The sequence below is a fragment of the Macaca thibetana genome, chromosome 3 (assembly GCF_024542745.1).
Source record: "Macaca thibetana thibetana isolate TM-01 chromosome 3, ASM2454274v1, whole genome shotgun sequence".
NCBI lineage: Eukaryota > Metazoa > Chordata > Mammalia > Primates > Cercopithecidae > Macaca > Macaca thibetana.
In genome coordinates this window covers 4,371,851-4,395,752 of record NC_065580.1, presented here as the reverse complement: position 1 = coordinate 4,395,752, position 23,902 = coordinate 4,371,851, and the positions used below count along the sequence as shown (strand labels likewise).

Sequence of the window (23,902 nt, the reverse complement as noted above, 5' to 3'; positions counted from 1 at the left end):
TTTCTCTTCCGCTCTGAGGGCTTCCTGGCTTGCTCGGGCCTTCCTGGATAATGCAGGCTCATATTCCCATCTCAAGGTCCTTAACCTTAATCACACCTGCAAAGTTTCTTTTGCCACTAAGCTAACGTAGAAGCCACAGGTTCTGGGGATTAGGTCTAGGACAGGGATCCCCAGCCCCCAGGTCACGTACCAGTACCAGTCCATGGCCCGTTAGGAAACGGGCTGTACAGCAGGAGGTGAGAGGTGGGCGAGTGAGCATTACCGCCTGAGCTCTGCCTCTTATCAGATGAGTGGCAGCATTAGATTCTCATGGGAGCATGACTCTATTGTGAACTGCACCTGCCAGGCATCCGGGTTGTGTACTTCTTATGAGAATCTAATGCCTGATGATCTGAGGTCAGTTTTATCCTGAAACTTCCCCTAAACCCCCACCCAATCTATGGGAAAATTGTCTTCCATGAAACCTCTCCTTGGTGCCAAAAAGGTAGGGGACTGCTGGTCTAGGGTATCTTTGGCGGTCTATAATTCTGCCTACCACAGATAGCGTAGGTGAAGAGGGCCTAAATCTGTTTCTGAGGCTTTATTAAGGCAGAGAGAAACAGATTGCAAAAAAGTAACCACTCAGCTCTAAGACATCTATTCCATTGTATCAGAGAGGGCTGAGGACACAAAGAGGAGGAAACTAGAATGTTTTCAAAGATCAGGAAGGCCTTACAGTCTAAATGAGGGGAAAGCTTGCCATGTAGGAATGGGAGTTCTTCTAATAGGAGGAGATAGCATATAAAGTGAGAGAAGCCTGTGAAGTGTTTGGCAGGGTTGGGTAATCACATCTGATTCCACGTGAGTAATGGGAGTCAGGGGCTGGGATGGTGACATTACAAAAGATTAAGATGCTGGCCATGGTGGCGCACACCTGTAGTCCCAGCTACTTGGAAGGCTAAGGCACGAGAATCGCTTGAGCCCAGGAGGTGGAAGTTGCAGTGAGCCGAGATCACCTCACCACACTCCAGCTTGCACTACAGAGCGAGACTTGGTCTCAAAAAAAAAACAAAAGAAGAAAAAAAAAAAAAAAGATGTGGAACATCTCATCTTGGACTCTGTTTTCTTTTTAGCATTAATATGAGAAACAGAATCTTATTTCAGGAAAATTACTCCTGAACAGTACAGAGGGCAACCTGAAAGGAAAGGGACTGAGAAAAGGAGACAAATGTAAACCTTGCTAACATTTACAAGAGGAAAAGAAATGAACTCAGCGAGTGCGGGAGGGGACAGGTAGATACGAACAGCTCTGCGGTTGGAGGAACAAACCTTGGAGATAAGGAGGGGTGACCTGTGTTTAGTTGCACCCCTGGAGGGTGGAAACTGCTGAGGAGTGAGCCCAGCAACACTGAAGTTTAGAGATGGAGCGGCTCGGCGGTGGGCGAGAGAAACTCCTCGGGGACACACGTGGTCCATTTCAGGAGGTAGCTAAACTTCCTACAAAGTTAGTATGTAATTATGCACTTTTTAAAAATTCAACAAAGTAATTTGGGAGAGCTTCATGGGGAGCAGCACTGAGGCTTAAAGAGCTGAGGATACAATTATCTTCATTTATTTTCTGTGCTAAAACATTTCTTAAAGTTGTGCAACTATTACTATTCAAATATTTTCTTAAATTACCAAATATTTGCTGGATTGACATTATGTTGTTTAACTTTTCCTAATGAGGCTAAACTCCTGGAGCTAGGATACTCATTATTTCTTCCGAGTTTCCTCTCAATACCTAGCATCTAGATAGATTAAAAATACACTTTTTGTGACCTATCATGTAGATAACTTTATCCTACACGAAGAAACAATCATGGGATGATCTGGATGGAATATCTCTGTCTTCATCATTGGCATACACATTGCCTGCCGTTCCTTACTTGCCAGTGTTACAGAATTCAGGGTAAACTGAGGTGGCAGCACAGTGAAGGGCAGCTGTTCATCTTCTCAGTGATCAGCCGCCCCTGCTCACTGCACACTGGAGAAGTGCCTTGTCCAAGGGAGGACCTGCATTTTTAATTGCACTTTATGTTAACTTAAAAACTGGCACTAACTCGGTTATTGGAAGCCACTTAACTACGTTTTGAATAATTTGAGTTTATAAACATACACGATGTACTTTTTCAACTCTAAGTGGTGTGAAATCTAAACAGATCAAGTATTTCCAATGAAAATTTCAGAAATGAGATGTCGTCTAAGTGTAAAATATACACTGGATTTTCAAGACTTGGCACCCCTCAAACAGTAAAAATATCTCAGTAATTTCTAAAAATATTGATTACTTCTGGCAGAAGCAATATTTGGATGTATTGTCTACATATTATAACTAATTTTAAAACATTTATTGTAGCTACTAAAAATGTTTAAATTACACGTTTTTCCCGTTATATATTAGATGACACCGAGCCAGATGAAAATAGGATTAAATGAGATTTTCTTTTCATGTAAGAAATAATTTGTCCAATCTAATCATTTTTTTCTAAGAAGTATTTACTTGAAATCTTTTTATTTTTATATGTTTATCTAAGTCCCTCTTAGTCACCAAATCAATGCTTAACAGCTGTGCAAGCCAGTTGGCTTTAGACAGCTCCTGGAGTTTTTAAGGATTATTTCTTGGCAGCTTTTGAAAAAAAAGCACTAATTGAAAGGTTAATCAAATCAGTCATATTTGTATGTTGGTTATATAAACACCCTGTCTCCACCAAAGATTAACAGACGCATTATACTCTACCCAGAAGGCCCATTTATTCTGTAATGATTGTCACTTGCCTTCAAGCTTCTAGGTAGTAGGGAAGTACTTTGAATACTTGCAAATGAAAATTCTGATTTATGAAACGCTTCTGTACTTCCAGGATTCTACAGAATCTAAAATATTTTACAGCAACACCAATTCTACCTGTGGTACATGAGGGGAAAAGGTCAGTTCCACATCTACTCAGAGAGAAGTCAGTATCTCTAAGTTTATTTAGGCACAAAAATACAAGCTTAAAAGTAGACATATTTTGAGGCACAATGTTTGTTAAAAAACAGCTCTGAATGTCTGTGTCAGCACGATCTAAACATATTAGCAGTTACTGCCCTGCTCATCTTTTTTTTTTTTTTTTTTTTTTTTTTTTTTTGAGACGGAGTCTCGCTGTGTCTCCCAGGCTGGAGTGCAGTGGCGTGATCTCGGCTCACTGCAAGCTCCGCCTCCCGGGTTCATGCCATTCTCCCGCCTCAGCCTCCCAAGTAGCTGAGACTACAGGTGCCCGCCACCACGCCCGGCTAGTTTTCTGTATTTTTAGTAGAGACGGGGTTTCACCATGTTAGCCAGGATAGTCTCGATCTCCTGACCTCGTGATCCACCCGCCTCGGCCTCCCAAAGTGCTGGGATTACAGGCTTGAGCCACCGCGCCCGGCCTGCTCATCTTTAATAAACCGACGGTCTCCTACCATTTTATTACACCTATGATCCAACAAGACGTGTACTGCAACAGGGTCTGGAAAGAAGCGGGATAGATGGAAGTTCCGTAGCGTCACTGGCTCTCACTGGTTGCGCCTGTGTTTAGTGATTGCAAAATAATCTGAATCCGCCCCTGCCTGGGATGGAGTTTATTACGGTGACAAAAAAGGGGCTGGCTTCTAGAAATTATTTCTTGAGGTAAAAATTTACTGGAAAATATTTTGTCTTGAAATTACTTAAATGTGATCCAGTTTGATGTAAATTATAAAAGTTATGCAAAAAATGTGGAATAATAAAGGATTACTCAATTCTAAGTTCAAAAGTACATTTATTTAAAATGTGGGCAAGATATCAATATAAAAGAAAACAGAGTATAAGAAATAAAAATAATCAAAGTACAAAACATTTCAAATCTTTAACATCCATAATTTAGAGATAGCAAGGTCTTTATTTACACCATTTTATTTCTAGTTGAAGTCCCATAACAGTTTTGTGAAAACATTTAAAAACCTGGCAAATGAATCATAAAACCTAATGTGGGCTCTTAAAGTCATATAATACAAAACATAATTTATGTTTCCTCAGAATAAAATTGCACATCTTAAAAAGATGCAGTATATTTATTATATCTGTCTTCCTGCTTTACAGTCTGATCCCCCAAGAAAGCAGCTGGAAAACAAGAGCACGTGAAGGAAGCGCGGCAGCTCCTTGCCAGCCAGACAGCTGGCCCCGCACCGCAGGAGTCCACACGCACTGCAGCCTAGACGCCATCAGTTAAACTTATATGTAGGCTTGTTGAGGAAAACGACTTTCAAACACAAGGCAAAAGAAAAACATGAAACCAAGGGTTCCAACATTCATCACCCAGTTTCAGGGACACCCTTGTAGGAATGCTACAGCCTCTTTCTTACCCATTCAAACCAATCGCTCTGCTGCACACCCACATCACAGGAGGGCCTCAGCCCTGGCACACAGGCTCGCTCAGCCCAGGGACATCAGCACCTGTGCCAGCTCCCCAGGGGATCCATCATGCGGCCAGAGCTGAGGCCCAGCAATAGCTGAAGTGTCCTTTAATTAACATGTACACCACACAGCCCCCAAGAGCTGACATCCCCAAAGCCCCAATACAAACAGCTGATTCCTACCTATACCTTCAGGAGCAGGTGCCGACCTCTGCAATTCTAAACCGTCCGCTTTGGGCAAAATTAATCAAGTTACAGATATGAAAAAAGGCCCCCAAGGTAATACTTACAAGTCACCCATATAACTTTTAAAGCAATTTCTTCCGAAAGTAAATGTAGTATAGAACAGGCTTTCACAAATACAAATATGAATGCCAGAAAAAAGTCTGGAAAACATGCAAGAGTACATATTGTATAAAAACCAAATGCTTATAGCATGCCTCTTATCATTCCTATCAGTAGCTCCTGCAATAATTTTCTAATAGATGGCGGTATGGAATACACCAAGCTCTGATATGAATGATAAGAGCACTTCTGCACCAAGCCTCATTCCAACTAGACAGGCTATTTATGGCTAAACATGACATTGGCTTCTGGGACTGAGGCAAATTTTACTTCTTTTTTTTTTTTTAAAGACAGAGTTTCACTCGTTGCCCAGGCTATAGTGCAATGGCGTGATACTGGCTCACTGCAACCCCTGCCTCCCGGGTTCAAGTGATTCTCCTGCCTCACCAAGTAGCTGTGATTACAGGTGCCCGCCACCATGCCCAAGTAATTTTTTTCTATTTTTAGTAGAGACAGGGTTTCACCATGTTGGCCAGGTTGGTCTCGAACTCCTGATCTCAGGTGATCCGCCTGCCTTGGCCTCCCATCCTGGGATTATAGGCATGAGCCACCGCGTCCAGCCAAATTTTACTTCTTTAAAAGGGCTTTTCTCTCAGTGATATCAAGGTCTTCTGTCTACTATTATAACCATAAGCTCTTTAGGGTTAAGAGGAAAATGTTTGATAAATGTAATTAACTGGATGAATGTCAGTGTATTTAAATGTAATTACCTGGATGAAACAGGCACACACAAAGAGAAAAAAACTCGGCAAGGATGGTATCATTCTGACCTCTGTGCCTTACTGAAGCAGTCCTATCCCAAACACAAAATTCCCCTGCGTAAGGAACGGTCCACTGAGGCTGACACTGGTCAGAGGTGGCAGAGGCTCCCACCCTCACAGGGAGGAGGAGCTCAGCCCTCCAGCCTCATTGCAGGAGCCACAGGGAGAAGTCCTGAGAAAACCCTGGCAGAAGGCCCTCTGCAATGGGAAACGGCAGTTGAAACAGAATTTTCCCATAATGACCTGTAAGGCATGTTTTGCTTCACTGATGGGCTGTTCATACATTAAAATAATAATTCAGAGATTTTTAATAGGAATTCAAATAACAGATGATGAGCTTTATTTTTTCCTGAATGTCTGAAATAGAAAAAAGTCTAAGCGTGTCATTATTCTAGAGACTGACTTTGCATTTTCCTGACACGTTGATAAAGTATTCACTCTGCCACTTCTATTTAGTAGAATTTATTTCCCATCCCAAAGTTCCTGAGTACAAAGGCTATATACGAACTAAATTTCATTTTGAAAACTACAAACTCAAAAATGAGCTGATAAAAAGGAACATGTATTTATTTTTGCAATTATTTTCTATTTTATCTAATTGTCAAATACTTTAATACCTCCATAAACTAGACAGCACAGATCCTTTCTAATTAACATCACCTATTAAAACTGAACTCTCAGCAAGTTAAGAGAATGTTTTCACTAGCAACTCAAATGAATATTCTGAAGAGAAAAGAATTGTTCACTGCATAAATCACGATAGCAAAGAAAGGAAAAATGGCTTGCAAAACAGGAAAGCTACTGCCTTATTAATCTGGGAAATCCATTTCATATCCAACCCATCTACTTTTTATTCTCTTTTGAAAAGGATATGATTCATAGTCCAGCGTTTGTGTGAGTACTCCGGTCAGAACGAACTCTGCATTGTGAACATCTGAACAGGGTGGAAACAGACTGTTAGAGAGATCCACTGCTGTGTGCACACACACTCACATACGTAAGCAGGGAAACGTACCTATGCCTCTGGCAAAATATTCTCGGCATAAATGAAGGTCATTTTCGCAGGATATTAAAATTATTTCTGACAAACTCTAAGGAAAAGAAAACGAGTGTCTCAGTGACCGAACACGGATTCTGATACAGGGCAACGACGGACTCGCCGGTGGACTCCGCTCTACCCACCGAGTTCTGCTTGTGCTCCATGAGTTTCCGGAAAGATGGCTGCTTGGATAACACCTTTCCTCCTGCACACTCTACGATTGCCTTCATAGTGGAAAGACTTGGGCAGATGCCAGGTGTGATGTAAAAATATTTTGCCTAAAATTAAACGAAAATATATGTATTGTGTTCTTAAAATGCTTTAATTTTTAGAGTATATAATTTTCATAGATTCTGCCCTGAGATTTTTGACAAAATTTCTAATTTTATGACATTATGAAGCTACTATTCTCCTGCTAGCACTCAGTCTGAAGTGGAAGAGGAATCCAGCGATGTAAATTTGGAATTTAAGCATTTTCACATGTTAAGTATGCCTGAAGATGATTTAAAGTAACCAGAACTTAAGTCCCTAAAACAAGTCGTTTTGTGAATAAGCAATAATATTGCAAATATTTTTCACAATTTCTATACAATTTTAAATCAGCATTATATTTCACCACACTTATCTGCCCAGCAACAGCCTCTGGCGTAGCATGCTGCCTGGCTTGTATCCCTTTTCTTTATTTTCTCCATATTATTTGAACTCAGAGCAGGAAATGATATTGATGCTTAAGATTTAATTATCTAAAAAGCTTGCTCCTGAGGATACCACAAAATACTATTCTCTCTTAAACTGCAAATCATTTCTAATTCCTGTTGACTCCTTAAGAAGGTTAAAGAACAGATTATCTTTATTGATTTACTTAGTTCTTTGATACAAAAAAAAATTCCTAACTGTTCTAACACTTATCTAACATTTAAAAATCTTTAGTTCTAAATTATATCTATGCACACTGAATATTTTCCCAAGTATCTTCTCCAGCTGAATATACATTTATTGACAATAGTATGAAGTAAGCAATGTCCTCTAAAGATTTATTAAAAGCAGAAAAATGAACATGCCTCTTAACAATTATTCAAAAACCTACTCCTTGAACAACTTATTTCTCAGAGATGTATTTATTAAATTTGTGTACTTATTTTTAAACGTTATAGTAAAGAAAAGTTCTCTAGAGATGTGCTGTGGTTCACAGGAGGAAGACCTCCAGTGGCAATGTCCAAGAAGGAAGCCAAGTGGTAAACGGGATGCAGGGTGAGCCCAGCTCCCCTGGAAGTGCACTTCCCATCAAATCACCTGGTAGTTCCCTTCAGCAGGTCCATGTGTTATGCTTACTTGGACTGATTTACTTTTCCCTTAAAGTGTACCTTAAAGAGTGGAGAAACATGTGCCCGTTTTAAGGATTCTTCCAAGCTGAAAGAGAAAAGTACTTCTGCCTCAGCATCTCGGAGAATGTAGTTCTGCTCATCTGGAAAACAGAACAGCACATACCCTAAAAAGTGTGGACACGTGAAGTGTGGCAGGTGTGACCCACAAAATTCTCACCCATATTCAGGTACGTAATACTACAGCTACATTTACCTGCACGACCTTCGGATATTTAAATCTCACCATTATATTTCATTTACTTCCCTCTAAAAACAGCCAGACCAAAAAAAGACAGGCAGGTATTTTTTCTCCTAGATCAGTGGTAATTAACCATTTGGGGTCCTAAACTCTTGAAAAAAACAGGGCTGGGTGTGGTGGCTCATGCCTGTAATTCCAGCACTTTGGGAAGCCGAGGAAGGAAAGCTGCTTGTTGCCAGGAGTTTGAGAACAGCCTGGGCAACATAGTGAGACTTCATCTCTACAGAAAAATTTTAAAATCAGCTTGGCATGGTAGCATGTGCCCATAGTCCCAGCTACTCAGGGGGCTGAAGTGGGAGGACTGCTTGAGTCTGGGAAGTTCGAGGCTGTGGTGAGCCATCATTGCACCAATGCACTCCAGCCTGGGCAACAAAGTGAGATCCGGTCTCAAAATAATAGTAATAATTTTTTTTTTAACAACAAAAGTATAAAAAAAGAAAAAAAATTACTGAAAAATATGAACCCTCTTCCCATAGCTGCTCCTCCCCCTCTTTAGCCCCCAACTGTGATTTCAATACACTATTTTAGGAAGTTCACAAACTTTCCAAGCCCACAGATCTCAGGTTAAAACTTCCAGTCCTAGAAAGACAAGCTTTAAATAATCCCATCCGTGTGTGTGTGTGTGTGTATTAAAAAAGATGTTATATATGTTTTATATGTTATATATATGTTATATGTATGTTACACACACACACACATACAAACTCAAGGACTTGTAGGACATTGGAGTCATTTGGCTGATAATCAATTGTGAATTTACCAAACTTTAAAGATTCACCAAACATACATTCCTTTTAAGTATATAAAAATATACAGCAATTTATAAAGGATAGTTTTATCAATTTTTAAAGACTTCTGACAATTATTAATAATTGACAGATTTTCAGAGTTTTCATAGCAACATTTTAAGAAATATGTCAAAAGTTAAAGATCACAAAATGTTTCAATCTTCCTATAAATATGTCTCATATTCAGAAAACCATTTCTTCTCCTCCTCCTCCATTTCCTACCAACCAAACAGCATAATAAGGCAGCTCAAAGCCAATAATATATACATCAAAAGCAGAAAACAAGGAAAAGTGATTTGGGATTGGCAAACTGGGGTTGCCAAGATGACACATATTTTAGGATTTGTGGGCTATGTATTATTTCTCTTGCATATTCCTCTTCTCTTTTTTAAGCAATATTTTAAAAATGGAAAAACCATTCTCAGCGTATAGACCAGTCTGCTGACTGCTGGGCAGGAGCAACCACATCATGACAGAAACGCAGGGATCTGTTCACCAACGGTGAGAAATACAAATTCAATCCCTGAGTCAACCAGCGGGTAGAAGGGCTTTTTAGGTGAAAGAAGATAAAAAAGGTCTAAAATTTGGAGAAAGAAAAAATGATGAATTAAAAAACGAACAAAAAAAGTACTGTCACACATGAGATGGTATATTTGAAGTGTTACTTTCTAGGGGAAAAACGAAGGCTGATATGCCTTCTGAAGAACTTGTGTGAGATCACCAAGTAGTAGTTAATGTTTATGATAGAGAAAATACCACTGAGCTCAGTGGCTCACACCTGTAATCCCAGCACTTTGGGAGGCCGAGGCGGGTGGATCTCTTGAGGTCAGGAGTTCAAGACCAGCCTTGCCAACAGGGTGAAACCCTGTCTCTACTACAAAATACAAAAAAAATTAGCCAGGTGTGGTCGTGGTGGGCGCCTGTAGTCCCAGCTACTAGGGAGGCTGAGGCAGGACAATGGCTTGAACCCGGGAGGCAGAGGTTGCAGTAAGCCAATGGCAGCACTCCACTCCAGCCTGGGCAACAGACTGGGTGAGACTCTTGTCTTAAAAAGAAAAGAAAGTAACATTGAAAAATAAAATAATACAGCTAAGACGATCCTGTCACAGATGAGACATTGAGATTTTGGTTTTTTCAAACAGGGTTATGTTAACTTAGTAGTAGCAATGTAAAGACTCAACCTGAACATTAAACTTTTCATGGAAGTACAAAAGAAATGAGTATCCCAGAAATTGATCATAATATCGATGTCTCAAATTTTGTTTAAATTACACATCAATATAAAATCCCAAAAACATGCACCTACCAAAACAGGTGTAGAAAACAGTCCTTTCAACAAATGATGCTGGAACAACTGGACGTCCATATGCAATAAAAGGAATCTGGACACAGACTTTACTCTCTTTTAAAAAAAAACTGACCCAAAAATGGAACATAGACCTAAATGTAAAATGCAAAACTATGAAACTCTTAGAAGATAACACAAGAGAGAATCTAAGGGACCTTGAGTTTGGCAATGACTTTTAGATACAACACCAAAGACACAATCCATGAAAGAAATAATAAGTAACCTGGACCTCACCTATTACAATGGCCAAAACCCAGAGCACTGACACCAGCACATGCTGAGGAGGATGTGGAGCAACAGGAGCTCCCACTCACTGCCGATGGGAATGTGAAATGGCACGGGCACTTCAGAAGACAGCCCGGTGGTTTCTTACAAAGCTAGACATACTCTTACCATATGATCAAGCAATTGCACACCTTGTTGATTTACCAAAAGGAGTTGAAAACATGTCCACACTAAAACCTGCACATGGATGTTTTAGCAGCTTTACTGATAACTGAGAAAATTTAGAAACAGCTAAGATGTCCTTGTGTAGGTGAGGGGCTGAACAGACACATTCTGACAATGGAATATTATTTAGTGCTAAAAAGAAATGCACTATCAAGCCATGAAAAGACATGGAGGAAGCTGGGACGTATATTGCTAAGCAAAGGAAGCAAATCTGAAAATCCTGTATACTGTATGATTCCCAATATGTAACATTCTGGAAAGGGCAAGACTACAGAAAGAATAAAAGCTCAGTGATTGCCAGGGGTCAGAAGGCAGGAAGGAGTGAGTGGGTGGAGCACACAGGATTTTTAGGGCAGTGGAACAACCCTATATGCCGCTGTAATAGCAAAATCACATCCTTACACATTTGTTAAAACCCAATGACTGTTCAAGGCCAAGAGTAAGCCCTAATGTAACTATGGACTTTGGGTGACAATGACCCAAATATCAATGTAGCTTCATTAACAGTTAATAAACATTTCACTCTGGTGTGGGATGGTGACTGTAGTGGGGGTGGCAGTGTGTGTGCATGGGTATGGGTGGGGTATACGGGAACTCTCTGTACTTTCTGTAATTTTGCTATGAACCTAAAACTGCCCTAAAAATTGTATGTTTTTTAAAAAGAATAATTATAAACTGGAAAAATTATAAACTGGAAAAATTATCTTAGGAAATCCTAAAATATGGAAGATAAAATATGAAATATATTTTCTCAATATTAAATGTTTATAATATAACACAGCAAACACTTATTAACAGTGCTATAAAGAAATAAAAGCTAGTCAACCAAAACTTCCCATCAAATATGAACTGTAAACTTTATATACAGATAAAAGAACCAGATTTTCACAAACTGAAACTTGAAAAATTAAGTAAATTGGTCATTCACTAAATTGGCTGCTTGGCAAACTAATTTTCAAAGAATTAGCATGTTCTTGGTTGGAAAAGAAAAAGAATAAGCAAAATCAGAAAGTAATAATAAAGATCTCCAAGCCTGGGTGTTGCCCAAAAGCAGCAGACAGAGCCAACAGAGGCTGGAACATTACAGACCCGCCTTCCCCCCAACCCAGGCTGCTGTATGCCACGCTCCCACAGCAGAAGCTAAGAAATTACACTCACTATTTCTATTAACCAATAGACTATCTCCTTCTAAATTTTATAACATTATACGAAATTGGAAACTAAAATGTTTGTAGTAATTGTTTCTACCATGTTTTTCTTCTGCTTTCATTGTTAAGTTTTATGTTTCATTAATATTTTTATTTTAGTGTCGAAAAATTTTCAAAATTTCAATTAAAAAAATTTCTAAATACCACTTAATACATGCGAGCCTCATTATTCACAGATTCCGTATTTGCCAATTTTCCTCCCCTCTGAAATTTATGAACCCACAATCAGTGTCTGTGGCACTGCAGTGGCCATTTGTGGACATACATGGACTGGAAAAGAATCAGTCATCCACATGAACGTTCCTAGCCAGGAGGAACAAGGCCATGCCTTGCCTTCCTGTTCCAGCTGAAATGGTGAATAAGCATCCTCTTTGTGATCTATTTAGGGCTACTGTTTTCAAATCTGTGTGCTTTATGTTGGTGATTTTGCTGTTTAAAATGTCCCCAGCCCTAAGTGCAAGAAGGTTGTGATGTGCCTTATGGAGAAAACACGTGTGTTAGGGAAGCTTCATGCAGGCATGAGCTACAGTGCTGCTGATCATGAGTTGAATGTCAATGAATTAACAATATACATTGAATAAGGTGTCTTTAAACAGAAACACACATAAAACAAGGTTATATATGAATGGCTAATGAAAATGTAGTGAACAGAGGCTCTCAGGAACCTAACCCCATGTTTACCCAGAGGCTACAGTAGAGCATTCACTAACTCAGTGTCTGTGCAACTTTATAGAGCATAACTACCTGAATGACAAGAATTGCCTGAATATCATACTTGAGGATTTAGTTTTTTCTTCAGATTAATGATTTATTCTTTCCTGTGTCTTACTGCCTTAGATACAAAATCATAAAATTTTAACTTTAGTTCTAGTTTTGCTATAAACAGCAATCTTAAGTATCTTCATTTTTCTGGGTTTTCTCATCTGTAAAATTAGACTACATGAACTATAAGATATATACACTTCTAATTTATTTTCATAAACATGAATTATATTTAAAATCTGTGGCCAAAAATGTGACATGAATCTAAAATATTTTAAATTTAAAAGACGGATTTAATGATGACTTGTGTCTGTTAAGTGATAAACAAGGTGAGTTTAGCCACAAGAGTGTAACGGGACCTAGTAGCACCCCCTGCAGGCCTTGCTTGCTCCACAGCCACACGCCCTGCTCTTCCCTTTGGCAGCTATATCTTTCTGCTTAGGGGGTCGGGGGCGAGGGAGGCATAGGTGAGAAAGTGTGAGAACACGTCAATACAGGGCAAACACTGGCACAGAAAAATGAGCATGTGGATGCTCTAAATCAGGGGCTCGTTATCAATATAACTGCTACATGATGGAGTAGCCAGGGAGTTCAGTTTTAGTGCCAGCGTGGTTGGGGCAGAAAGACCAAATGAGAAAAAAGACTGAGAATTCGGTGAAGCTTGTCATGGGGCATGTGCCTCTGAACTGCTCAACCCAGACAGGGCCCAGGGGAGGATGCAGGACACAGCTGGGGAAGCTGAGAGGTGCCTGGCCTAGATGATGCACTGGAAACACCAACTCTGCAGACACAGGGTGACACCACTGCTATGCAGGACAGTAAGGGCACACAGCTCCCCTGGCTATACAGCCTCCATGAAGAAAAAAATCGCTTAGAATTTATACTTATTTTATACCTAGCAAGGTTCTAAAAACACTTAGGTGTATATCAACCTAAGAAAAAACTATCTTTTACGTGCCATCTCTAAATGTGACTGTTGGTAAAAGAATTTCTCTTTTGGGGCTCTGAACAATGGAAGATGGGCAAGAGGACATAGATGTCTTTCCCTCCTTATATAAACTGATATCCAAAGTGTATTTGAGTAGGACATTTACATACACCTGCTCTCTTTCCAAATAAAGAAAAAAATTATACTTCCCCGCACTTTGAAAAATCTCATTTTACAGCCAGATTCCAAACGAAATACACTAACAAGAAAATAAAAAGAGGGACATAGAGCTTGTTTTCCCCCTAATATTGTCCAATTTACCAAAACTTTTATACTTAGGGTAAAATGCAAAGACATCAATCAAAGGAATCACTGGGGATATGAAATAAATGTATAAATTTAAATGAATATCACAGTTAAAAAAATAAATATTTGTTGGGATGAAAGAGATGAATTCAAGGAAAAAAAAGTTTATTTGGCAGTAAAAACAAAGTTACTGGTGCTGCTCCTTACCAATGAACTTCTGACACCTGAAGCATTCTTCCAGCCACTCTGGCGTCACTATGTGCTTCACGACAGAAATTGCCGTCAGGAACTTCACAGTGCGAGTCACTTTGCTGGCAACGAGATGCGTGCACTTCTGTGCAGACTCTGCAACCTCCCCACCGAGAATGTAGAGCTTCTAAAGGTCACAAGCACAGGTCAGAAATGAAAAAGTTTAGCATCCATAGAGCCACACTGACAAAGAGTAACACAGAGGAATACCTATCTAAAGACAAGGTTTATGACTGTAATTCTCAGCCACAGAAAACAGTGTGACAGGTAAGATGAAACCTATAACTACAGGAGAAAAATAAAAAGGAGAATTTATCATTTACATTTCTGTAGTTTAAATCCACACAAATCAAGATTAAAATACGAATTCTCCATCAAACATCAATAACATATCTCCATGAATAAATTAAATGACATGAGAATGATGCAGCTCACGTCACAATGAAGAGTAAACAGCCAAGACTTGCTAGGCTGAAACTGGTGTTAATGAGGAACATTTACCTGCTATCTTCGTTTTCTGAAATGATGGCATAAAAACTGGCTAAGATTTGAGCATATAAAAAAGCGACCTCCTAATAACTAACCTCACATTTTCAAGGTGGAGAAATTAATTTGTTCTAAATGTACAATAGTAGCATTTATAATTGTTTATTTTCCTTAAAAAGGAAACCAGGAGTGAAATGTATGAATCCACCATAATACAGGTCAACTTATACTCTTAACCATCCTCTCCCTCACCAAAACAAAACAAAATCCCATCATCCTTTGGGTTGTTATTTCAAAAAGTATATTTAAAACCTGTGCCCATTTATCATCTAAACAAATACACAAACTCCCTTTGGCCTCACTCTACCCAAGAAAACTAATCTTGGGTAGACTGTGTTTCAATCAGATAACTTGAAAAGACAGTTTTCCTTCATGCTGCATGTCTTTATGAATATGACACAGAAGGAGACTTGCAAATGTTCATGTGACTATTAACACGGTTCCTGGCCTATGCTAATAAGAAAGCAAGTATCTAAGTATGAAATAATAGCACAGAACATGGCAGAAGCCACTAAACATTTAACTAGTTGTTACTATAAATACTACTAAAAATACTTCATAAATATGCACTATAAAGACTGCTACAACAAGATATTCCTGACTATCTAAACTATGTAAGTTAATAAACTGCTGATCTGAAGTAAATATATACAAAAAGGAACACTGCTAAAAATCCTTGTACGAAGTAGATGAAATTTCACCTTAATATACTGTTGAACCTGGACAGGCTCGAATCCAGTGAAAAGCACAAAAGGGGTCAATTCCGGAGTTAGCTTTTTAGTGGGAGGTGGTATGTCTTCAATTCTGTGGAAGAAATACACATAAAATAGTGGTGATTTCATATTTACTTACAATGAAAATTTTATTTAGAAAACAAGGGATTTCAATAGTTTAACAAGTTTTAACTGCATGTGGTTTTTATTATTAAAGGAAAAATACAATGAGCTATCTGTCCTTCTTTTCTTTCCACCATTTCCATAAAGTCACCTTCCAAAAAAGACTACCTCTGAAGCTTCCAAGGGAGGCATCCAATTCACTTTTGGTTAAGATCAATACTTCCTTCTTCATCAATCCCCTCCTGATTAATTTTTTTAATTGGCTTTCAGAAGAAAGCAAAGTTGCATCTAAACATCACTGATTTTGCTAGCTTTATACTTCATTCTTTTCTATCCAGTTTTTAAGATAACCTTGTGTGACTCAGGCCACTCCTTGTTTGCACGTTCACCATCACTACAGGTCAGCCGAGTGTTGCTAGAGCTTCCCGTGTCTTTTACATTCTAGCCCTCTTCAACCACAAATTATGAAAACGCGACTCTGCTCAAGCACACATTTTAAATTAAACCTTTTTGTTTTTTACATAACCCTTAAACTTTTTAGATCTTTTTTTCAGCTTATTATTTTCTGAGACAGTCCAATAAAAATTTATTTTAAAATTTATTTGTGGCAATTTGATGACAGCCTCAAAAAATATCACATAATTAGGATTTTATTACAAAAGTCAACAGTTCAGTTTGTGTTTTGAAAGTGGGGAATGGAAGGAGGGAAAGAGGATGAGCAGGAAAGAAAAGATGAAGAAACTGGTAACTGCAAAAAACAATTCAAGCAGTTATATTTCACCATGTACAGTTTGGAAAGAAGAGTTTTCTAGAATCAAGGAAGAAAATAAAAGCTCTGTTGGTTTGCTCCTGCATTTGCTATGCCTTACTAAGTAAATGATTGGCAGGACATCATTATTGACTCCTGCTGGCCGACATGACACTAAAATGATATGCATCTCAATCTACATACTCCAAGCCAAAAACCAACATGCCATGTGCACTGCACACGTCCTTCCAAAGGCTTTGGGTCTGGATCCTCCTTCCCACCATGGCCAACACTGCTCTGTCCTCATCGAGAACTGGCAGATCCAAGGAGCATACCCAAGACGACGTCACAGCCTACATGCTCTCTTGGCACCTAGAGCATGTTCTTCAGCCATGCCCAGGAGGCCTGGGGCTCCGCGGTGTACCTCTGAGCTGGGCTCTAGACCTCCCACCCCATATCCACCACTGTAGCTTCTGTTTTACATCATGGAGAGGGGCTTCTTATAATATGTCGCTTAAAGAAAAAGAATGAATTTTTTTTAAAATAAAAAATATACTGCCCTATGTCATTAAAATGAAATAAAGTTGTAAAGCAAAAAGCAAACTCTTTCAAATCCTATTTACTGCAAAACATTTTAGAAGCGTTCCTCAATTGCCACCGATTTTCCAAAGCAGACCTGTGAAAGCCAGCAATAAAATATTTAAGGTTATTACTCATACCTGGCTCTTTTGGAAGAAGGCTGGACATTAGCTACTTCATTCTGTTTCAGTTTGGGAGGTAGTCTTACACTCTGCAATTAAAATATTGTCGACTTTAATTCAATCAATCTACTAAGTAATACAGTAGCTTCCAAAAGATTTATGTGTCGAATAATGAAACTACTTAAACATATATAAGAATCATGTTCTTCTTCACCACATCAGAACTAGTCTTCACCTCAAAAGATCACTAGGACAATGCAAGCCAGGAGAAGAAGCTAATATTCCAGAGTGAACCTCTGTATTGTTTTCATTTTTTGTTTTTTTCTTTCCCTCTTTATTCACAGAATCCTTTCGGTATCTTAAAGTATCTTTGTTCCTTTTTTTCCTCCATGTTACATACATGCAGCCCTCAACCTTGAACTTCTCAGAATGGTTTTATTTCAAATATTTTGTCCTGTGTCCCAATTTAGAATGTGGAAAACATGACTGAAATTACACCTCTGCCCTAAGACTATTCCTAAAAGAGAAATTTCACCTATGAGATTTCACAAAAGACGTTACATGACAATCAAATCAACACTGCTTGCTACCAACAGCCAGACAAGGTACCAAAACCTACACTCTGCCTCAGCAACATGGTCACATCCACTAGGACCAGCTCCAGTCCCTGACCCTGGAGCAGAAGCCATGCTAAGCACAAAGAGAGCAGGAAGGAGATGGGATTCCCTTGTGGGGTCCCCACCACAGTCAGCATCTCCATTCTACCCTATTCCTCATTCACTCCTCCTTCACAGTTTCAACTCAGAGGTTCTTTGACTTGTGTGGACCAACCATGTCTTTCCCAGATGTTTTATTACTTGAAGGAATTGCTCTCAATCTTATTAATTTACTTTAACTAAACTTATTTTTTCTAAATATTGCTGCCGTATCTAGACAACCAAAATAAATATATCTACAGAAAGCATTCAAAATCTATTAGCCCTGTCATACACAGAGAATCAAGCTTTATAATAATTTGCAGGAAAGTTTATTACACTTTTTCTTATTATAGTCTTTATAAGAAAACAATTTCTCAACTCTCTATTTCCAAAGATCGCATTTAAGTCTCCAAATTGTCATTCACTGGTACCAAGAGTAGAAACAAATGGTGGGATAGGCAAAAAGGGTAAACTGGGCCTCTTTGTCTCTAAGATTTTTAGCTTTTAATTACTGATACAAAGCTACCAGAGAAGCTGACATCTGGAGCCCCTGACAACTTCAGAATATAAGCCATATAGTTTGGGAGGAAAACTCTGATGACCACTTTCTCAGTGTGAGCTTAAAAGCCACCATAAAATTCCTTTCAGCTAAATGAACTGGGAGAATATTTGCTTTTGCTGATGTGTCCAAACTGGTCATGTCTTTAAAATTAAAATCATAACTACTAGTTTAAGCTAGGAAAAAAAATACATCTACGATCACATTATCATTAGCAAGAAGAAAACAAGACTGTGGCTTGGGGGGCTTCCTCAGAGACTCGGGATGATTATCAGCAGCTTCCAGATGAGATCTGAAAAACGAGTAAGTCAGTAGATAAATAACCAGAAACACAGGCTTGGGTGTTAGCTGCTAATCCTCATGACACTATTCTCCTCAGCTAGTTGTTCAAGTGGCACAAACCCTAAATTACCTCCGTATACAATAGAAATGTGGTGAAAACTTGGTGGGTCCATGACATGGAAATCCATTTTTAAAAACAAAGGTTAGTATATAACAACATGAACATAAACCAAAGTCTTAAAATTACACTACTATTGGCCAACAGTAAAAAAATCTGCTATTCTCAAAGTGCTGATGTTCAGCCAAACAGTGGGAAGTCACAGCAGACAAAGTCTAAAGTGATATTGAAGTAGTCCTGTCTGTAACTTAGGAAATATGAATGTGGGGAAAAGAGAAAAGACAACTGATTTTCCACTCATCACACTTGACAGATGAGAGAGAATGCAGAACGCACCTCTCTGTCTTGTAACTAACAACCAATGGCCCTCACACTTCAAGAATGGCCTATCCTGAAAAGCAGAGACCTCAAGCACTGTGATGTGACTCCCAACTCAGGACACTATGAAAACATTTCCCCTCATCACGAGACCCGGGACTCCTTAAGTTCTGATCTGTAGCCTCAAGTAGGTTACACATCCATTGCTTCCAATGGTTCTTAAAGTTCTTGCCTTTCTAACCCTACGAAAAACAAGACATCACCTTTGATTTTACTGTTCTCTATAAGCAATCACACGGCTCTCTGAAGCAAATGAGCCCCTCACATGTATATATAAAAATAATGACAATCACATCCTAACAAGAGAAAAAACAATCCTAGGATTTACTGGAGTAGATAATTCATTTGTTATCATGTTGACAAATTACTAATTTTTAATTTATTACAAATACATTCCTACTGCATTTTAATAGTACAGTAATAGCCAAAGTAAGGTTATTAATTTGACATACCATCAACAACTCTGCAGACACTTTTAAGGGAACTCTCCAAGCATCTAAAGAAAGAAACACATTTTTTTATGATAGATACATTGTTCAAATAAAAAGGCCTTTTTGTAAAAGTCTTCCCTGATAATCCTCAACAGACAGGTGGCTTAGCTGACAATACTTAGTAAGGATAAATGTAAGTACTATAATGAAGTTTTAAAGAAAGCTTTCCAGGCAAGGTGAGGGAATGCTGCTGCGTTCGTTTCACATGCTGTCTGGATGAAGTAGCACTAAGACCACTGGCAGCAAACAACAAAGCAAATGCCGTGTCTAAACCCATGGCATTCACCCTCCCACTGCTGGTTTGGTTGTCTGGATAGACATTTCTAGGCCTGTGTCCAAGTCTGGGTTTCACATAGTCTGGCCTCTAGCAGGCACAAACCTTCTTGCCTATCACAGGAGCCATGATGGCATTCAAGATGTAACAGCAAGTCAGTCAAAGCTCAACAGTGACAAAGAGGACAGACGTCAATTCTAGGAAAGCAGGGAACGTTCTGTAAGGTAGGGAGCAATTTGGACAAAAGATTAATAGGCCTGAGAGGCAAGACTATCAAAAAGCTTTCAAGCGCTCCTTCCATCTCTAAGAGTTCATCAAAAGCAAACAAAAATACTAAACCATGGCACACGCCTGTAGTCCCATCTACTTGGGAGGGTAAGGTGGGGAAATCACTCAAGCCCAGGAGATTGACACTGCAGTGAGCCATGATCACATCACTGCACTCCAACCTGGGTGACGAAGTGAGACCTTGTCTCAAAAAAACAAAAACAAAAACAAACAAACAAAAATCCTGGGCAGAGTAGGGAGAAGGAAGAAAGAGCATAGAAAGGAAATTGGAAATGAGTCAAAAACTGATTAGAAAGCTCAAGCCAGGCCTAGTAATTAGTATGAATAAAAAGATGGCAGAAGTAATGCTAATGATTTAATTTAAGTAAGATTTGCAGCATGTAGAATTTCACTTACCTAAAAGATTTAAAACTAAATGCTGGGTAGGGGCAAATGGATCCTGCAGACTGAACGCCGTGTAGCGACTATACTGAATCTGCCTCAGTGCCTCAAAGTTTCCCAGAAGAATGTCGCCAAGCCACTGGGCGTTGACACAGGGTATCCTCCACTCTTTGGCTTTTTCATACTTTAAACCAGTTGGTCTTTTATTTTTTGAGGAGAAAACATATTTATTAAATGTTAGAGATGTCAACTGTCCAAATGTACATTTATTTCCAACAAAAGGCAATAAAAAATTTCTCATAATAGAAGTGGGAGGCATATCCTAGCAAAGTTGAGGGTGACCCTGAATGACAATGAAATATACACCTCAAGGCTCAAATAGAATTACAAAACCACCTAGGAGTCTTACTTTTACCCTATTCCTGTTTTGTTAATTCAAATTTCATTAATTCAAATGTTTTCTAGGTATTTCTACTAACATTACTATATCATTGTCATACTTTGTTTAACAGACTTTGATTTCCACAAATTTCTACCACAAAACTATGGCACACTAAAAAATGCACAACTATTGAAATAGCCACTATATTGTGTGTAAATTTATGATTAAAAACGGTTTCAAAAATTGACTTACTCTTTACAGATGAGGACTGTGTTGCTGCGGCATAGGTAACCCGTATATTTGGCGCCTGCCAAATAAGCCATTAATTTTAGGTCATCTCTGTCACTATCAACAAATCCAGTCACAGAAATAATCTAAGAAAAAAAAAAAAAAAAAGAGAAAATAAGATAAACACAAAATAAACAAAAAAACAAAACCAAGTACTATTTCTTCTACTTCTTAGTTGACATATATTTTTTCACTATTTTTTTGGCATTATGGAACACATTTGGTAATATCATTTCTAAAACTTTCAAGACCAGAACTGTATTAATGGTCAAAAGGTTACACACACATCCCTCATGGGGAAGAAGAAAAAGAATGAACATGAAATGCTGAGATCATTTGGGTGGGAGGACCCACAACTATTGATTAGTTCCACCCACTAGGGGCTGCCTTTGGTACAAGACATCTGATTTATTTTTGGATTTTAAATAGTGTCAAAGACTGGAGAATCCATTAAATATCTACTATGTGCAGAATGTTGTGACTGTTACAAGGAACTAAAAGAAAGCAAGCTATTTCTTATGAGCAGGCACTTATAAAACGGGCAAAAGTACACAGAGAAGCTCTGACTCGGAAGCCAGCGCGGGAGCCTCAGGTAAGTGCTAGCAAGCGATTACTCGCCAAAGTCGAAGGATGGCTTAACAAATGGAACGCGAGGACTCTATCTTACGTGCTGTGAACACGGCTTTCCTCCTGGTGGGAAGGCCACTGGAAAGTGAAGGGCTCGGTGCGGTGGTACCATTTTCTTCTTCTTTAAGACTGTGTTTAACCAGTGCGCAGTGATACATCTCTTTCTTTCTCTTATTGCCTGTCAAACATAAAATTATAGGTGTGTTGTTTTTGTTTTTCTGCTGCAGGATTAAAGAAAATTCTATGGTTGTATAACTACAATGCCCTTTTCATTAGAAGCCCCATAAAAGAATTTCATGACATCTAGCACTTGATTGAAGTAACAAATTAAAACCATGTAGCTGGTTATTTGAAATACAACCTAAAAATGTTACTATCCATCTGCAAACTAGAGTCTACAACTGAGGACAAAAGCAACAAATTCTACGACAATCTTAAAAATAACGTTAGTGATGAGTGAAATTACACGTAGGACCACCAAAGTTATAAGTGCCCTGTAAGGGCACACATATAAGGGTACACAGAGGGCTGCACATAAGAAAAAATACAAAAAACCATCCACCTAAGATGAACCACAGGAAAACAAAAAAAGTCTCAGAAGTATTTCCACATTTTTACTGGAAAAACAGACCCTGTGAACGGCTATCCTCTTTAAGAGGGGTGTCTTGGAGGTCGTTTGTCACATATACATAATCTGTCTACAATAAGCATAATTTTTTGAAAAGAAGTGAAACTTCAGAGAGCACAGGAAGGTAATATCAGGAGAAAGCCCACATCCCGGCAGGTTTAGAAAAGCTCTGTAAGGGACCTGTCTTTGCACGCTTCTGTGCGAGTCACACACCAGTACGGAATCCTGCCTCCCTTCACTGTGCAGACAGCAGCTGGAATGGTGACTGCAGGGAGTGTCCGCCCTTTCTTTTTTTTTTTTTTTTTTTTTGAGACAGAGTCTCGCTGTCGCTCAGGCTGGAGTGCAGTGGTGAAATCTTGGCTCACTGCAACCTCTGCCTCCCGGGTTCATGCCATTGTCCTGCCTCAGCCTCCTGAGTAGTTGGGATTAGAGGTGCACACCACCATGCCCGGCTAATTTTTGTATTTTCAGTAGAGACGGGATTTCACCATGTTGGTCAGGCTGGTCTCAAACTCCTGCCCTCGTGATCTGCTCACCTCGGCCTCCTGTCCGCCCTTTCTTACCACCACCTAGGAACATCCCTTTCTATCTCCATCGCTCAAAGACAACGGTGCCCACAAAAGGTATCAATCCCACCAAAGAACTGATCACAGGAAGAAGCAATTTTCCTATCTTCAGAGGTAGAAAAAACCCCTTTCCAAAAATAACAATCAATCACCAGCATTTAAGATTGCATATAAAAAATGCCAGACCTTGCTCCTCGTCGCTGCTAAGGTTATTTTCCTTACCTGTGCATACACGCTGCTGACTTGACTCTCACAGAGAAGGTGCGTACATCGACTTGTGAACGTGGGGTCAACAGTGCCACCATGTGCCTGGATTATCTACACACAAAGACCCGACCAACGCAGTCATCAATTTCGATCACTCAGAATAGAGGAGAATTCCAATTTCAAATAAGGCAGCTATTAAAAGACTCTATCATACATTTATATCATGTATTTCCCCAAAGTATTAAGGACATGTAACAGTTCTACTTACAGACTTTTCTACCCAGCACCATATAATGAAAATGAACTCCAGTACTCTAAATTTAATCTGAATTTCCAGGAAACAAGAGAAGAAAAATGGAATGCACTCCAGGGTTTCTCAAGCTCAGCATAACTGCCACTCTGGACCAGGGGGTTCTGGTAAGTGGGGGCTGTCCTGTACAGAGGAGGATGTCTGGCAGTGTCCCCAACTTCTACCCACCCTATGCCAGCAGCAGCCCCCTAGCCGCGACTACTAAAGATCTTCAGATACTGCCAAAGGTCTATGGTGGGCAGATCCACCTCCCTCGAAAAGGGAAATAAAACACAAATCAGAATGAAATTAGTAAATCCCAACAGTTGCTTCTCAAAACAGATCTGCTTTTCTGGGGCGAGGAACTGCTCTGCATC

At 39.2% G+C, this 23,902-nt stretch overlaps 1 protein-coding gene across 5 annotated transcripts in view; it reads right to left on the bottom strand.

Annotated features, from left to right (window-relative positions):
* Window positions 1-3,780: 3,780 nt before the first annotated feature.
* The window catches only part of PAXIP1 (PAX interacting protein 1), a 59,564-nt gene continuing 39,442 nt past the window's right edge, over window positions 3,781-23,902 (bottom strand). For 4 of the 5 annotated variants that reach the window (XM_050784886.1, XM_050784888.1, XM_050784889.1 and 1 more), the window contains 12 exons: window positions 23,252-23,347; window positions 21,876-22,013; window positions 21,173-21,294; window positions 20,554-20,738; window positions 19,557-19,600; window positions 17,088-17,158; window positions 15,486-15,588; window positions 14,197-14,365; window positions 7,941-8,041; window positions 6,720-6,854; window positions 6,553-6,628; window positions 5,041-6,471 (listed from right to left, as the gene is read on the bottom strand). In XM_050784886.1, the coding sequence (XP_050640843.1) occupies window positions 6,347-6,471; window positions 6,553-6,628; window positions 6,720-6,854; window positions 7,941-8,041; window positions 14,197-14,365; window positions 15,486-15,588; window positions 17,088-17,158; window positions 19,557-19,600; window positions 20,554-20,738; window positions 21,173-21,294; window positions 21,876-22,013; window positions 23,252-23,347 (1,365 nt within the window). In that variant the 3' untranslated portion in view covers window positions 5,041-6,346. Of the gene's footprint in view, window positions 4,257-5,040; window positions 6,472-6,552; window positions 6,629-6,719; window positions 6,855-7,940; window positions 8,042-14,196; window positions 14,366-15,485; window positions 15,589-17,087; window positions 17,159-19,556; window positions 19,601-20,553; window positions 20,739-21,172; window positions 21,295-21,875; window positions 22,014-23,251; window positions 23,348-23,902 lie in introns of those variants that run through there. The other variant, XM_050784887.1, reaches the window with a different exon arrangement.